The following is an 18,271-nucleotide window of genomic DNA, read 5'->3' as shown; positions in this document are numbered from 1 at the left end:
GTGAGGGAAGCATCAGTCAGACACTCACACACTCTGAGTCCTCAGGTTTTTATCACTCTCCTCTTCGTCTTCTCTTGTTATGACCCATTTCAGGAGCGACTGCCACCGAGACAGATGTGAGTACCACACACACACACACACACACACACACACACACACACACACATTTGAGGAGATGTTGTAACTGAACACACATGTGGTTCTCGTAGGATACAAGGCAACTGTGTGCGTGTGTTGCATGCATGTGTGGTCTTGAGTATTTCTTTGTGTGTGTGTGTTGCAGATTAAAGATGCTGTGAGTTCACTTCATCTTCATCGTACAGTTCATGTGAGGAAACAACTAGTGAAATGAGAGCAGGACAGAGATGTGCAGAAAGAGAATCAGCTCACACAAGGACGATGTTCACAGTACAATATTTCATTCTTAATTAAGCAGAACAGGAGGGGATGGTGCACTGTTAGCTGTGTGCAGGTGTTTCTGTGCGTGCTCTTGTACTGTCTTTGTGAGGACCAGTTTGAGTTTTACACCCGGGCGGCAGAGCAGATCCACTAATCGCAGGGTTGGCAGTTTTGTCCGGGGCTCCTCCTGTCCACATGTTCTCGTAGCTCGCAGTGTGTGAGAGTGTGTGTGTGTGTGTGTGAAAGAAAAGCAAATTGTAAAGCACTTTTGGTAAAAGCTCTATACAAAATGCAGTCCACAGACACCTTGAAAATTGAGGTCATTTTCTCTGCCGCTCAGACTTGGTTTAGGGTCAGAGTTGGGTTTAGCTGAAACGAAAAATCCACTTATGGCCTTAATTTTGTATTTATGACCATAGTTTCTATCAGTAATAATAACATTGTATTCATCAACTGTACAGCTGACATTTGGAAACACAATAGTCAAGTTTCCATCCAAATATAGCGCCATTTTTAACATAATTTCCAGAAAATCAGCAAAACTAAATGCAAAATAATGTAAATTTCCATCTAGTAGTCTTATGTGAATATTAGGAATTAGTTGGTGGAGCTAATTCTCCAGGGCCTGACATCAAACCTTCAAAGAAGAAAATATGTTGGAAAACATTTTCATGAATTTCATGTAATAATGTGAGGAAGGTTTCAGCCTCCTCGTCGCGCCTCACAGATCTGATGTTTACAGCTCTTCACTGTCAGCTACAGTACGTCATCATTTATTCACTAAGCATTTTCCCATTGCACTTGTTTTTAATCAATACACCAACTTTTCCACCTCAGCCAAACACAAAACCTTTTAAAAATATTTCTGCTTCTTTTTTAATTCTCTGTATTTCCAATCCATGTTTTATGCACAAATTGAACAGACTAAATAACTGGTGCCAACCAGCCCTCCATTCAGGACTTTTACATGTCCAGAGTCAGGATACAGGCAAAAAAGATCACTGCAGATCCATCACACCCTGGACACAACTGGCTCCAACTTCTCCCCTCTGGGTGGTGCTACAGAGCATTGTACGCCAAAACAACCAGATAAGAACAGTTTCTTTCCACAGGCCATCACTCTGATTAAAGCTTATATCAGTCATGATTGTAGCGTCAGAAAACAATCGCTGTGCAATAACCCTGTGGCCCTGTGGCTGTTCCTTGTGTATACACACTTGGCCAATAAAGCTGGTTCTGATTAACTAAACCACTTGTGCAAGTCAAACTGAAAGTGAGCACCTGAAATGTCAGTATTAATCCCTCAGTGCACAGTAAAACTGTGTAACCACAACCACAGTAAGCATGGAGGGTCAAAGTTGAAGAAGGAAGTCATCTGTAAACTGTGATGAATGTTTAATTCATCTAACCTGGAGGTTTGTTATTAACTTGTCTGCTTGTGTTTGCTCCAGAAATCCAGAGGTCGGGGAAAAAAAGCAATGATCCTTGTGTCCATGTGTATTCATGTGTATATGTGTATGTACAAGACCTTAGAACATCCATACACCACAACTGTCACAACCTGAGGTGACGTTCAGACCAACGTTAGCCCTGCATGTAAAAACGCATGGAGCCAGTCAGGCAACACGGCGCAGAAGCCACGGCAAACAAGCGCGGGTTAATCTGGCAAACAGTGGTGACCAATCACACGCGTGCATCATCACATTCCTGGTACAGTACTCTATAGATACATTACTTTTTACCTCACTATCATATCGTAATCTGTTACTCCAACTCATAGCAGCGTGGCACACTTTGGAAACTCTGCGAACCGTGATCTGTTTTCTTGACCTGTTTTCATTTTTGTTTGGAGAGATCATCTCCATCTAATTAGAGTTTGTCCATTTCAAGTCAAATTATTTGCAGACCTGTGTGTTTCTTTCTCTTGTCGGATGAAATCCTTGTCTCTTTAAGCATTTATCTCGGATGACTCTCAAGTATTTGCTTTGATGAAAACAGGGCTAACCACAATAAATATCAGCTTCCACTCCAGCCTGCACACTCATTACTTGTGTGTCAAGATCAAGGTTCTGTTCATTCATCCATAAAATCGTGGAAATGTCAGCGCTCGCTTCCACGGCACCATCCACGGTCAGTGAGAAGTAACATCAGTGCTACAGTTTCTAAAAGTGGTCTGAATGTGGCTGCTAACATTTCAGCAGAGGCTGTGATCACCAGGGTGTGAAGAAATGGCCCTGAAACTGAAATGTGTTATTTTACTGCTATAAAAATGAGTGGTACTGGAAAGCAAAACTGACATGGAACTATTGTGACTGAATGAAATGACTTAGGTTTTTGTACAAGTTCACTTAACTGAGTCGCTCACTTACAGACAGGATTGATGGATCGAAATCCCCAAATCAAACAGAAGTCACAGCAACGAGCGCTTTGCATAAACGATGACGATGCAGTAGACATAAAGGCAGCAGTCAACATGTCTGAAATGAGCTGTGAGTTTTCCACATCAGACTACAGCAATGATATTTGCTCCTAGCAGTGTCAACGTTCCAGCTCTCTCTATAGACACCCTCAGACTTGTAGCTATTGAGTTTGTTGATACTTATAAACAACTTGGAAGCTGGTTGGACTAAAGTTTTAACTTTAAAAAGCATATTGACGCTCTTGCTAGGAAACTTAAATTTACATTGTCCTTTTCATACAAGTTAAAGTCATGTCGTCACGTAAACGGCTGGTTGCAGGCTTATTCCTGCCTCAGCTAGATCGTGGTGACCTCATTTATCACTTTGCTTGTCCATGAACTTTGTCTAAGCTTGAGCCTCTTCATCATACCGGTCAGATTTATTACAAATGCAAGCTAGAAGACACATCATTGTTCCTTATATAACTCGGTAAACTGGACATCCCTTGACGTAGCATGCAACACTGGAATATATTCATTGATAAGGCCATTCTTGGAGAGTTACCTACATATATAAGTTCAAAGTTTATACCCACATAAAGTATATATAATTTAAGATCTATTACCAGACTGCAATGTAAGGTATCTAATGTGCGGACAGAAGCCGGCATGAGGAAGAGGAGTCTGTTTCATTACGGCCCCTGGTCTTGGAATGAGCTCCAGGTTAAGCTTAGGCTTGACAGTCACTCAAAAAAATATCTCAGAAATCCTAACTGTTACATGCACCTGTTATAATGCTTAATCCATCAGGTTATGCTAGTTACATGTGTGCATATTTGACTCAAGTCAACTTGAAGTGTTGTTGCAGTGTAGGAACAAAGAAGGAAGAACTGTCTCATCCTGAGTTTCTGTGCTAGTGTACAAACATTTGTCTTAATTTGGCGTTTGTTAATTCTGTTGTCTGTGTTCATTTTCCTTTTGAGTGTGTTGCTAATGTGCGCGCCTGAAATCTGAAGGAGTCAGTGAAGGTGTCGCCGGTGATGAATGTGTGGAGTCAAGAAAAGACGCCCCAAAACAAACAACATCTGTTAACGTTGAAGTGAAACAGCCCACTGTAGGAATTATGACGGGAGCAAAAGAGGAAGTCAGGTGATTTTATAATAGAGCTACAGAGTCCACACAGGGAGGAAGTCTGGATGGATGAATGGGTCAAGAAAATCAGCATCAGCATTGTGAAACACAAACTTCCCACACCCACTTCACCTTTCTACCCTGTGGCAGGATGTATCAGAGCATCTGCGCTGCCACCACCAGACTATGAAACAGTTTCACCCCCCAGGCTGTAAGTCTGAACCCCACAGCTCCTGCAAAACGAACACTTCCACACACTAGAACACTTCCACCCTCCCCCTGAATTCATGTTTTATATTTGCTGATCATGAGGAGTTTGTTAGTGGATTTTTAATCTATTTGTAGATTGAGTTCTGTGTTTACAAGTTGTAATATTTTCAATGATTTTGGCGTCATTTTACCCCCATATATATATATACATCTTTTGAATTCTAGAGTGTGCTTTTACATACATGTTTGTCTTTTCATTATGCTGCTCTCTGCACTTTATATTGCTCAGCACCTTATACTACACTGCACAGACCCCCATTTTCTACATGTGACTGTTTATTGGCCATTACTTATTTATTGTTTATTGTTCTATATGGCACTGAGGTCCAAGTGAAATAAAATTCCATTCTCCTGTACTGTAAGGTAATACATATGCAGAAATGACAGTAAAGCTGTGTAAGTCTAAGGAATTGGAAGGTTCATTTATGTTGTCTTGCGTCTAGGAGCATCACATTAAAAAATGCTTCTATGTGTTGTTCTAAAGGGCCGTTACAAATAATGTATTGTTGTTTAATTTTGAGGAGTTAAGTACTTGTTGTTCGAAAGGTTTTTAGTGCATTGATTATGTTTTGACTGTAAATGAACATGATTGTTCTCAAACCTTAAGTAACTGTTTATTCCTATAACCATGATGATGAAGCTCCTCTTTCCTTATGCCTGGTGCCCGCCAAAGGATTTTCAACCCATAAATGATTTTAAAAACATAACAACAGATTTAACAGATTTTTAAAAACATAGTGCTTTGTTTTTAGACAATGAGGTTGTTGGGGTTCACTCTTAGTAAGGCAAGTTCATTCATTTTGAATGTTCTGAGCTACGGCTTGTTGTGTTTGCACCAGGTTACTGTGTGACAGCAACACTTCACCAGTCCCCAAATGGAACAGAAGTCACAGCAGCAAGCACTTTGCATCAATAGTGAAGTTTCCACAAAATGTACCAAAAGTTTTAATAAAGTGTTTTGTGAATAATAGGAGTAAGTTGATGGAGATCAACAGCTGGTGGAGCAATTTCTCCAGTCGGTGCCATTAAACCATCACAGAAGAAGACGACACAACATCACTGAAAGAGCTCCAAGTCAAAGCTCAAACTGGAAGCTCGAGTGGCGTCGCATGCTCAACGTACAGAAGCGTTTCAATCAGCCAAGCCATACTTCAGCCCCCCCCCCCAGTGTTTCATGAACGTGTAAATTGAAAACGCGCATAAAAACTGATGGCTGGAAAAACACTAATTGATGACAAGGCAGCAGTAAAGACGTCATCCATCGTCTGAAATGAGCTGTCAGGCGCATCGTTTCCTCCAGTTTCATGAAACGTGATCAGTGGTGTCAGGAATTTCACATTTCAACAGGATGAACATTTTGTTCGGAGACATAATTTGGGTGAACAGACAGAAAGACAGGAAATAATGAAACCAGGATGCGGAGGAGATGAAAGAGTTCTGCAAACTAAATGGATATATTTTATTTCCAGGAATACTAGGTACTAGGAACTATCCGACCATTCTTTGATGGACACACAAACACAGTGGCAGTGAGAGTGCTTTGCTCTAACATGCGTGTGAATTTTTGTTGTAGACTTGTAATAAGTTAACTTTACCTACCATGCTATTCCTCTTGTCTCAGTGCACGCAAGAGGTATCGTGCCATTAGGCACAGAAAAACAGACACCGCCCACATCTGTTTACTTGTCTGTTGGGTCAGGGAACAGCCAGTCTGCAGTCATCAAAGCTGACTTTATCACTGCTTATGCTAACACATTATCTCTTGGGCTACTGGCGCTCACTGAGACCTGGATCAAACCAGAACACCGATACCCCCGCTGCACTGTCTAACAATTACTCTTTCACCCCCACCCCCCGACCGTCTGGGAGAAACTTGGGTGTCATGATTGATGACCAGCTGTCCTTTTCAGACCATGTTGCTGCTGTCTCTCGGTCGTGCCGCTTTGCTCTATCAGAAAAATCAGGCCCTACCTCACTCAGTACGCCACCCAGCTTCTGGTACAGGCCATGGTTATCTCTCGCCTCGACTACTGCAATGCCCTCCTAGCAGGTCTTCCAGCTTGTGCGGTGAAACCTTTACAAAAAGGTTCAGAACGCAGCAGCGCGTCTGGTTTTTGATCAGCCCAAAAGGACGCATGTCACTCCGTTACTCAGTGACCTCCACTGGCTCCCCGGGGCCTCCAGAGTCAAATTCAAGTCACTAATGCTGCATACAGAGTAACCACTGGGTCTGCACCATCTACCTAAACTCCATAATACAAACTTACGTTCCTTCTCAGCGGCTACGCTCCTCCAGGCGAACGCCGCCTGGCTCTGCCGTCCCTTCACACAAAGCAATCCCAGTCCAGGCTGTTCTCATCTGTGACACCACGATGGTGGAACGAGCTACCACACGCCATCAGAGCAGGGGCGTCCCTCTCTAACTTCAGGAAGCTCTTGAAAACTCACTTCTTATAACACCTCTAACATGCACTTCCTGTGCTCTTCTTCTTCTATCCCCTACAATGATCTTGTATTGATTGCACTTTTTTTTAACTCTAACTTCTTTCCCTCGGTGTTTACCACACTGATGCGATATGTGCCATTAGCGCTTACTAGCATTTATTGCTGCTTTTATTAATATGTGTTGTCAGTTGTAGATCTCGTGCTGTATTTGATGCTCTGCTTTAGCAGCGTCGTACAAAAGTCTGCGTAATCCCGGATTGGAGTTTCTTGTTTTCTCCTCAAACTGGGCTCCATCATGTGGAATGGGACTGATTTAAAATGCTGTTTCCTTTGGCTTGAACATAACCTAAGAGGACAATGAACTGAACGTGTGGTTGCATTTCTTTTTTACCTCTGCTTTTTAGGAAAAAGTTTGATCGATGCATGGTAGTGACCAATGCTACCATGTGTTGTACATGGATCATTACCATGCGTCGGTAAAAACAATGGAAAAACAATTTTAAAAAGATGATAATTGCTTAAACAATAAAAAATGTATCATTTAATGATTTGGAAAATTCAAATATCATCACCCACCCATAGTTATTTCCACTCTGATCATCCAGATGGTCTAAATAAAAAGCTGCTGCATTTTTAGAGAAGCAGATCTAGTTAAAAAGGTACATCAAGTCCTAAGATATAAGGGGAGGTTACATTGTGTTTGGGTAAATTCTCACTGACAGTTTTAGTAGAGAAATTTAACAGTCCCTCTTCCACAAGTCTGAATATGTTCTACAGAAAAACAGGTCACTTTGTAACAGAGAGTTCTGTCACTCTAATCTTTCATTACATTTCTTCATTTAGCTGACGCTTTTATCCAAACCACTTACAATTGCTCTACATGTCAGAGGTCGCACGCCTCTGGAGCAACGAGGGGTTAAGTGTCTTGCTCAGGGACACATTGGTGGACGGTCACAGTGGGGGATTGAACCTGGGTCTCTCACACCAAAGACATAGTCTTATCCATTGCTCCATCGCCACCCCCTTTCACTGATTCAAAGGCCTGAAAACTGACAGAAAATGTTGCTGGCAGGTTGAACTCCTTCAAATCAAACACAGCAACCAAAACAAACTTTTGTGCTGATAATTGTCTGCTCTGAACTTCTCTGTGCATCAAAACTGACCCAAACCTGGCAGAGGCGGACAGACCATCATCATCATCGCTGTACAGCAAATAGATATCACCTGACAACCAGTTAAAAACAAGCATAAATGGACGAGAAGTGATAGTTGTGGCCTCATCCACATGCCAGCAGCCGGCCTCTGGTCTGCTCTGGATTTGCTGCCAAACTTTGAATAGCCTGTCCCTGAAAACCAATAACCATGAGGGTGTGAAATTGTCTTGTCATCACTCTCTCTTCTTTCCCTCCTCTCTCATTTTCCCTTTCTCTTTCTCCCTCCAACCACCTCCATCTTCCCCCACCTCTCTCTAAAGATGATGTGTCGTTCAAACAATGCCAAGCAATAAGCAAGCAAATAGCTGTAATCACTCAGTCAATGATGCACAATCACCCACTCAGCACACGGCGGGAGTCGCAGAGACCTGGCAGCCTTATCGATCTCCGGGGGGAGAGGGGCCGATTAAAGGCACCCCGGCAGTTAACAGATGGTGAGTGACGGTACTCATAAACCTTGCACTAAAAGACTAATGTCCTACAAGCTGCAGCCGGCGTGGAAGCTATAAACAACCCTGCCACCGACTGTCAGCGCTGCGGGTGGGGAGAGGGGGATGATGGGAGGCGAAGGGCCAGCTGCTGCCTTCGAACAGAGCTTGATATGCGGGCGGTCTTCGGAGCCGTGCACCGAGCTTTGATGGAGGTCTTGGAGTGACAGACTGCTCTCAGCTTTCAATTATAAAACCCAAATGCTGACTGAACGGTTCTGTCTGACTGAAGAGATGGAAGGAAACAGAAAACCACAGAGGACAGTGGCAGTTTTTTTCTGCAACTGCAAGGAAAGTAAAAGGACTTATGTTTGTCTTAATCCCACACAATCACTATATGCTCAGAAGAAATGCATAGTTACCATCACACTAGCAACGTGGCTCTGAGGATGGCAAGGTTGGTCCAAAACTTTGGTCCAGACTGAAATATCTCAACAAATGTTGGATGGATTGACGTAACATTTCATACATACATAAGGTTACCAGATGATGAATCCCGCTGACTTTGTTGACTTTTCCTCATATGCTACCACGACGCTGGTTTTGAGTGTAGTGTCACAACAAAATGATTGGATGTCTTGCCATGAAATTTGGCAATACTTTTGTCGTCCTCTGACCTTTCCTATAGCGCCTTCATCAGGCTAACATTTTAATTGTCCAGTACTTTGGTTTATTTCCTACAAAACTAACGAGAATCCCAGCAGCCTCAGCTGTACTTTGTGTTTAGTGCCAATTAGCACCCGTAAGCATGCTAACATGCAGTTTTCTGGGGTTTCTTTGATTGTTTTCCCACATTTAAGGCTGGTTAATTTGTGGAAATAAAGTAGAAGTTATTCTTCCACTAAAGGAACTGGTTTCAAATGTACAGAAAAATAAAATAAACTGGTCTTCTCCGAGTCAAAAAAAGAAAGTAGCTACTATTCCTGAATAAATGTGGCAATGACACAGCAACTACTACAAATATGACAGAAATGCAGCCTAAATATGTCACAAAAACAGCACAGACATGGTACAAATAAAATATGGCAGTGGCCTCTCTAGTCGGAGAAGAAGACACAAAAAAAACACTGCCCAGAAATATTCACTATACAATTCTTGTGCTGATTTATCAAACTTAGCATGTAATTTATGTGACAAAGGAAACAAAAAGTGTCTATACACAGATAAAGACATGACACAAATAAAATTACAGCACTCATCAATTCAGGTAGTATCAGTTTCCTAAATCACGAATAACAAGCTCTCGTGGCCCACATGTAAGGCAATCCTAAATGCAATAATTACACACAAAGTGGAATTTAATACATACGTACATACGCATTGGTATATTGTAAATAATAACTCCCAAGGACGCAACAATATTCATAAACATTCTCACCAATGACAGCAGCAGCCATTCCAGGCAAAATAGCTTTGCGTTGTTTACCTCCTGTATTTTTCCCAGCGCCAGAATTTTTTTTACAGAGGTTTAGTTTTCAGAATATCCTGTTATATTTAAGCTTTTGCTTTTATCACCTGGTTACATATACGATAAACTAAAATGGCTTTATGGTAAACATTATACTTAACTTCAGGCAGACATCTACTTGCTGCAGAGTAATTCATATACTGCACAGATAAACCACAGAATTGTAGAGTAACGCCAGGCTTCATGATCAGAGAGAGTTTTTATATCACGTCGACACTTGAATCATACTCGCAAACTTACTCTCTCGCTCGACCACATGAGCTCAGTCTCTTGCTCTCTCTGCTGTCGGTCTGCATCGCAATTTTTTCTTTCTTTATATTCTATCAAGGTTTTTGTTGTGTTAATCTGTAATTATAATAGCAATGGCTTGGCTCGTAAAGGGAATGGGAGAAAACTCTCGATTGACCCAAAACACAACCATGATTGCTTAAGCTATTTTTTCACCGTTTAACTAGCAAAAGTGGATTGGACACGACCTAAATGCACCTGCACCAAGTGCTTCACACCGTGTGCTTAAATTGTTAAAATAGGGCCCTTAGTCTTGCCATTTGTTGGTTCTAATGTGACAGAATTATTCTGTGATTGTGAGGACTCTCACAAACTGGGTTTTTGCTGGCATCAGCAGCTCAGGTGGGCTCAGACCATTCAACACACCTGTACACCTGTTCTGTGACAAAATGATCTCAACTCAATGTTCCACATAAATAGCTTTTTCTAAACATGGACACTAAGCCGATATCACCCATCTAGCGGGCCATTGCAAAAACGTCAAATATTCAAGAAGGCATTCTTTTGATACGATCAGTAATATATTTGAAATCTGAACTGTTCATTTCTTGCATAAAATATCAAAACTAAATTTATCAACACAATTTGTTATAAAAATAACAGTTAATGCAAAATGCAGGTTGACACACATAGGCCATCTCCCAACTCATTTGAAATAAAATGGGCAGAGCAAGAATATTTCCAGGCATTTGGACTGCACCTGACTACTGTAAATGTAAACTTGGCACTGGAACTGTACTTGGGCCGTGACTGATGACGTTTCATAAAACCAGAAGGGTAAAGTCGTACACAATACAGTGCAACACAACACAATACAACAAAGGAAACTACAGAGAAATACAAGTCGAACTGTAGAAATATGACTGTAAACATGTGGAGCTGGTGAGATGTTTTCCATTTTGTGTAACAGGACAAACTGACTATTGATGGCGGCCGTAAGAAAAGCAGAATAGAAGAAGTTTTGTGGAGCTTGTATCAGATCCATCAGAGTTAATCAGTCTTCAGTTAATGTTTCCCACAACCTTCTGCTGATCAATACGTCTTGCCTCTGCCGCTGATCAATGAGCCCCTCAGTTTACACAGAGTATGGAATTAACACGGTCTGGCACTGTTTCTTTTTTATAAATAGTTCCAGAGCAACAATTCTTCACTGTGATGGTGAAGTACAAGAAACAGCACAGATAGATCACGTCTCTGCAGCACTACAGAGCCTCGTTTTGGTTTTACAGCATATTTATGTTTATCTGGTTCAGTCTCAGTGTTTCCTCCAGCAGGCAGCTGTTTTCATCTCACGAGCTGATTAACTATCTGCTCAGCACCAAACAGCAGAAAGACAAAGTTAGAGAGTAGAGGAAGGAAAAGAACATTAGAACAGCTAAAGAGCCAGACATTTTCCTCAGGCGTTGGTGGACACCAAATCAAAGCTTAAAGGGGCTTTCACCTACCGCCTTGTTTGGGCCGGACTTTCGGACTTCAAATCACAGGTGTGAAACCTCCCCTGGACCACGGTTTTACAGGGGAGTCCTGTATGACATCCATATGACGTTTTGGGGATTTGCTGAAGTGACTGATGCAGTCACAACCCCGGGATCTTGTGAAGGCGGCATGAAGTCACAATTCTGAGTTCATGGTGTTTTCTAAAATTAGTCTCAGAACTAAACAGTTTTTTTAACATGGCCAAACTTGTTTTGTGTCTGTCTCAGGCTGACAGACCGCTCCATGTGTGTTGTTGAAAGGGGAGAAGCGTCATGAAAGGGAGAGGAAATTAATTCCCGTCTGACAGATGGAGGCCAATTAGACTCTCAGGCTTCTCGTTAAGGTGGCCGGCTGAGCCCTCTGGGTCTGTGTGTGGTTGCTTAGTGCTCCATCCATTTATTTTTGTGAGTTGTGAAAGCCACAGGGGTTGGTGGAAATTTAATGTGCAGTAGTGTGTGTGTGTGAGCCTACAGCAGGGACAGACTGTGTTACCTGTCTACCTTCATCGCTGTCTCCTATGGGTCAAGGTGGTGAGACACCCGGTGTCAGTCAATGACGGTTTGATTTTTGTTTTTCAGACACCGGGATGAACGGCGAGCTGAGAGCCGGTCGCACCACGACAGCCAAGAGAGGAAGCAACGCCCCCGACAGGTGAGTCTGCACTGTATGTCCAAGCCTCAGGTGGCAGAGCCGGTAGAGGAGTGCAGGATGGAGCAGCAGCTCCAGCAGCTGACGTTGCCAGTAGGCTTCTTCAGAACTGCGTGTCAGAAGGTCGAATAGCTTCAGAGAGCTTTTGAAGAGACAACCTGATTTTCACACCCACTATACACTGTGATTGGTCCGCTTTGTGGAGGTGATGGTAAACTGGGTTTGACCTTCCCTCCCAAGCTCTCTTTTTTCATGCTTTACACTTCTTCTGTCACTTTTCATGTGAAAATGGGTGTGACCACACTTTCTTTGGGGGACCGGACCCCAACTATACAGAGAAAATACAATACCTCTATTTATGAACTCTTCTGTCCTTATTAATTTAATTTAATTTATTTGTGCTTGTTAAAGTGTGACGCCATACCTGCCCAATTGTTCACTTGGTTGCACCCAGCTAAGCAATTCCCTACTGCTTTGGACTGAGGCAGCAGAAAAACATTTTTTACCTACCTAAAAAATGTATATCAGTTTGTATTTTTGTACATATTTTCACAGCATTACCTCACCGTCAAACAGCCCTTTTCAACTGAGGAACTGCATGTTTTCTTCAAAGCCACCAGGCTCCTTTGACAAAAATCTTTTTACCTCACATAACACGGGAGTTGCTGGTCTGTATATTTTTTTGGGAAGTCCAGCACTCCAGCTTTAAGTGAAGGACCGGAACACTTCGTCCACCTCTGAAAATTAGGTTTGAATTTCATGAGAATCATTTTAGATGCAAATGCAGTGAGAAAGACTCACCTGTAAAACACTCGCTAATGACATGCAAACTGACTCCAACCTGGTGAGTCTGTTTGAATGAACCAAATGTGTTTGTGACAGAATTCATCACATATGCGCTCAAAAAGGATGCTTTAATTCCAGTCATGTTCAGTTATGAGTTATTTTGCCAACCTTTTGTGTTTTACAGCATATTGAACACTAACAGTATTCAGTGCTGGTTGTTTGTCTGCGGTTCTGTTGTTGGTGTATGTGTGAAGCTGACAGTGAGTGATGGTCCAGCTGTCCACAGCTTTAACCTCATTCTCTGTTTACATGGAAACTAAAGCCAAACTGTCCTCCAAATCCCACCGCCGCCCGCCGCTGGACGGATTAAAGCCGGGACGAACACGACTCTGTGCTGGCCAGAGCTGGGATTTGGAGCCAGGCAGCCACACAGAGACTGTGAGGATCCGTGGAGAGAACCAGTGGGAAGAGTTCACTCTGCAACGTCGTTTAGACTTTCATATAATTCACTGCCTGCAGCTCTGTGAGAGAGCAGGCTGAAATAAGCTTCAATTCTTAGATCACCATTACTGTGAGAACCGTGCGCTGTAAGGTCACCGGTCTCAGACTGAACTGAGAATGTAATTTGGATGATAAAATTAATCCTGTGTGAGTCTGTCAGTAATCTGTAAAGCACAACAAAAATACAAATTACCTACAAAATTGGCAAAATACACTATTTATCTGATAATACTGATTCAACAATGTTAAGAGCAGCGGTGGAAGAAGTACTTAGATCTTTTACTACAATAAAAGTTGTAATATTACAGTGTAGAAGTAATCTATTACAAGTAAAAGTCCTGCATTCAAAATTGTACTTAAGTAAAAGTAAAAAAGTAAAAACACTCATTAAGCAGGATGGTCTATTTCAGAATTATGTTAACTAAATTTTTTATTGGAAGTATTGATGCATTAACTAATCTAATGTTACAGCTGGTAAAGGTGGGGTTTATTTAAATTTTTAATAATTGCTTCTGAATTGTCCCAATAAAGTGTTATCTTAAAATTTAATAATATATCGTAATTTATTTGTTGATTATATTTATCTGAATCTGCAAACTGAGTTGATAAAATAAATGTGCTGGAGTAGAAGTATAAAGAAGGAGATATAGAATTACTCAAGGAAAGTACCTCAAATTATTTATAGTAATTTGATTTTTGTACTGTGTTGAAAATATTTTTACTGAGAGCTCTGAGAGAATTTTGGAGGCTGTCATCGTACAGAGACCGATATACTGATGGACACCAAGGAAGCCAAAAGATTTGAGTCTTTCTGTAATCTGAAGCTTCACATCCTCATTTTCCCTGATGTGCAGATGGAGATGAGAGAGACACTGTAGAATTATATCAGCTCCTAAATGCAGTTGGAAGTGACACTTGTTTTATTTTAGGCTGATGATATTTTCCTCTTCAAAGGAAACTTTGAAAGGTCAGCATGATGTGACTTTGTTGGAACCCCCCCCCCCCCCCCCCAACCCCTTGTTACTTTTGAATTCTTTTGTCATTGATAAATGTTGGATCCTCACTGAGTTCCTCGATGCTTTTCAGACGAGTTATCTGCTGCTCAAAGCAGGTTTTCTGTCGTTTGTTTTGATTAGGAGACAGAGAAGGAGGCCGAACCCATCTGGAACACAACCTGGTGTGTTCAGAATGGGATATATATTGCAGAAAACATACACACCGATGAGGAGAGTTGTGTGTAGATGATGGTAAAGATAGCAAATGTTGCTATTGCTATAAATCACTGATACTCTCCCATCAATATTAGGATGCTTTGTTACTGAGGCATTTTTCTTTTAGACATTACAGGCCCCATCCACACTACTTTGTTTTTGTTTAAAAAGAGAGTTTTAAAACGAACACGATCTCCTTCCACAGCAGCGTTTTAGCTACGTATCAGAGTTGATCTCTGTCTGTATTAAGACGACTCGTGCATTAAAGCAAACATACAGGAATGCATCTAGTGGTCGTTCACGGACACTGGGCGTGCGCGTGCCAGTGTAAACACGAAGCAGATGGTCTGTTCCGTAGTTACAGAAGATTTGGCAGAAGAATAAAGTAATGCAGACGAAGAACCAAACCAGATTTTTTTAGCACGGACCAATAACGTGTTACTGAATGTAACATGATGTGGCTGTGGAGTCATCGCAAAGTCACTACGGCGACATGCACGGTACAAGTGTACGCTATAAGTGTTATTTGCACAGTACAAAGTATTTGCATAAATATACCAAGTCAAAAACTCTGTCAGTAGCATTGTGTTTCTGCTTTGCATGACTTTGCATGGCAGATTATTGGTCTTTGGCTGTATTCGAAACCGTCTACTATACTAGTAGTACGTACTAATTTGGCCCAAATGTAGTATGCAGTATGCAAACAAAAGCAAAGTCTGCAGTATGACAAAAATGCCTGGTTGCCATACTGATTCAGAAAAAATCTGCAGTATGCCTCGGACCAGTCTACCTGGCGTCCTGCGGCCTATAATGCAAAGCGCTCGAACTGTAACAACAACCCGTCTTTTCTTTACAGGAAAACAACAGAACTTGTTTTACGATTTTCACACACTGTTTCATCACTAAATCCACTTCTAAGAAGTTTTGAGGCACGAAATCAACTGTGTAGATTTTAAATACTGGCAGTTTTACGAAAATTGTTGGCGAATCGAGAATGTGCTCAAACGTTTTCGGAGTTGGGAAGTCTGGCCAGCCCGCGGGGTTAGCTAACGAGCCGGCCAGTCAGCTCACAGCCACTCAGAGCGCTGCAGCCAACGCAGCAGACGTCGAGCAGCAACGTGAGAGGAAAGACCCGCAGCTGTGAGGCAGTTTAAATGTTCGTACCGCTGTTATTCTGTCATTGCATTCTGAGTAATGTTGTAACGTTTTAACTTAAATCAAGAGACATCTGGCTCGTGATGGGCCGGCTTGTGTAACGTAGAAGCACTTTGATAAAAAATAAACAACAATTGTGGTATGAAAAGGGACTGTTGTCGCTTTATTATCATTCTTCTAAACAGACATTACATTGTTAGTGTAATGTAACAGTTGTGGTTTTAGTACTTTTATTTGCTTTTATTTTATATGATTCTTATTTATGCACTGATATACCGAAGCAAACATCTGCTACAGATCGGCTGCAGCCGTGTTCTCACATATATGATTTAAAAGAAGAATATGTTAAGCGTACTTACATTTATTTGCATGCTGCAAAATAAATCTATTTAACAGTTTCATACTACATACTATACCTCATATAGTGTGCAGTATACAGTACATACTGCACACTGCGGTTGCCAGTAGTATGTAGTTGGTGGTTCCGAATACAGTCTTTGTTTACTGAGTGTTTTTCTTTGTTTTTTTAAAAAGCTCAAACTCTCTGCACTTACTGTTCGATGTCTGTCTATCTGTAAAATTCTCAGCTCTTCATAAATGAATTCATGAGTTCAGTATATGATTGATTTCTGAGTTTTGAAAAAAAAATATCTCTCTATTTTCTTCTCCAAGTACTCAAATCTCAGATATTATATATCACAGTCAAAGTGTAAGTCAACTTTATTGTCAATTCCACCATGTACAAGGCACACAAAGGACTGAGATTGCGTTTCTCCCATGACCCACGGTGAATGCAAGACTATATATAGGATATGTTGCAGAGTCGACGGTGCCGCAGGCTAAATATCTGGATGGCATCGTCTCGTGGTTTACCCTTCGATTCCCCGCTCTGTCCCTGATTTTCCACAGCTTCGTCTCTCGGGCCGTGGCCCTCAGAGAGCCGCCGGTCGCTCCGTCCTGCATTTTAAATCACTTCTCTCCCAGCAGACATCCTTTTATGTTTTAAAGAGAAGCTTTTTGAAGCAGCGCCTGCGTCTCTGAGCTTCAGTCTGACTCTGAGCTTCAGAGACAGACCTCGGGGAAACTTTGAGCTCTGGTCTGAGGTGAAGCAAACAGAGCTGTGTGGGTGTGTGTTACACTCGATCAATGCTTAACTGCACCCGTGTTGTGAAGGTAAGCAGCTCTGAGAAAAACATCATTCCCTCCTGTCTGCCTACCTCCTGGCATTAAAGCTTCCACCGGCTGCTTGATGTTTGTTTATTGATTAGATTGTTGTTAATCACATGAGATGATTAGCGGATAAGGTGTCTATACAGTAGATGGCACACTACACATCGCACCAGATAGTTGTAATGCCATAAAAAGAGTATTTATTGTAAGCAGGGGAAAGGGGGTGTGCATAGTGGTGTGGAAAGCAGAAGGCAGATGGTGGTGAGCAATGGTGGCCGAAGCAGACGGGGAGAATGAATGAGGCTGGTGTGACTGGTGGAGGCAGGTAGGCAGAACTACAAGGACAACAGAGAAGCAAACAAACAAGGACCAGAAAAATCACTAGATTGACAGGAAGTTAACTACCACAGTAACTAACAATGAGTGACTGAAGATCCAGGATTGATATGCTGCAGGGCTGCTGAGAAGAAGAGTAGGTGTGTTTCACTGGCAGGTAACCAGGATCCAGGGAAGAGAGAGAGTTATCACCACGCCCACAGCACACAGACAGAAAGAGACAAAACACGTCACGACCGTGACCGTAACAAATAATAGTGTTAGAGGAGATGAAGAATCAGGAGGAATTACTTATCTTAGGGAGAAGGGAACAAATATCACAACAAATGTTTGAGTCTAATATGCTAGGGTGCCGTGATGCATTGTTTTTCTTCTACAAAGTCACAATGAGATGATAAGTCGGGATCATTGATCCTGATATAGCCAATAATCAAGTTTCCATCCAAATTGCTCAAATTTGGACTGAATTTCCTGAAAATGCTCAAAAGAAATTGTGAATTAATCCACTTCTTCAGTCCTTCCATCTACTGTGGAGTTAAAATTAGGAGGTGGGTGCATCAAGAACTCTCTAGTCGAATGACATTAAACCATTTCAAAAGCAGAGAGAGCCAGCCAGACCTGCAACGATGGAAAACCATGTTGGAACAAACATGGAAGGTTAGTGTCTCGTCGCTCCACACAGAGCCAATGTTTTCAGTTCTTCACTTTAAGTTCCTGTATGTTTGCTTTAATCCGCTAAGTTGATTTTACTGATGCACCAAATTTTCCACCTCAGCAAAAACTTTTTTGCGATGTTCTGAATTCCCGGTGTTTCCAATCAGGATTTTTAGCTGCGACCAGTAGCTGTATCGTTCCCTCTGTCGGTTAGTCAGTCCACTAAACTTTCC

General features: G+C 41.8%; 1 protein-coding gene across 1 annotated transcript in view; it reads left to right on the top strand.

Moving 5' to 3' along the window:
* Positions 1-18,271, top strand: part of LOC119893037 (RNA-binding Raly-like protein) — a gene marked incomplete in the record, with an annotated part of 233,791 nt that continues 215,520 nt past the window's right edge. The window contains 2 exon segments of the mRNA XM_038704960.1: positions 1-116; positions 12,156-12,228. Of these exon segments, the coding sequence (XP_038560888.1) occupies positions 80-116; positions 12,156-12,228 (110 nt within the window).

The sequence above is a fragment of the Micropterus salmoides genome, unplaced genomic scaffold (assembly GCF_014851395.1).
Source record: "Micropterus salmoides isolate LMB-PRFRI ecotype aquatic unplaced genomic scaffold, ASM1485139v1 Ms_hic_scaffold_8, whole genome shotgun sequence".
In the NCBI taxonomy this organism is placed as follows: domain Eukaryota; kingdom Metazoa; phylum Chordata; class Actinopteri; order Centrarchiformes; family Centrarchidae; genus Micropterus; species Micropterus salmoides.
The sequence above is the reverse complement of the archived record's forward strand: the minus strand, read 5'-3'. Positions and strand labels throughout refer to the sequence as shown.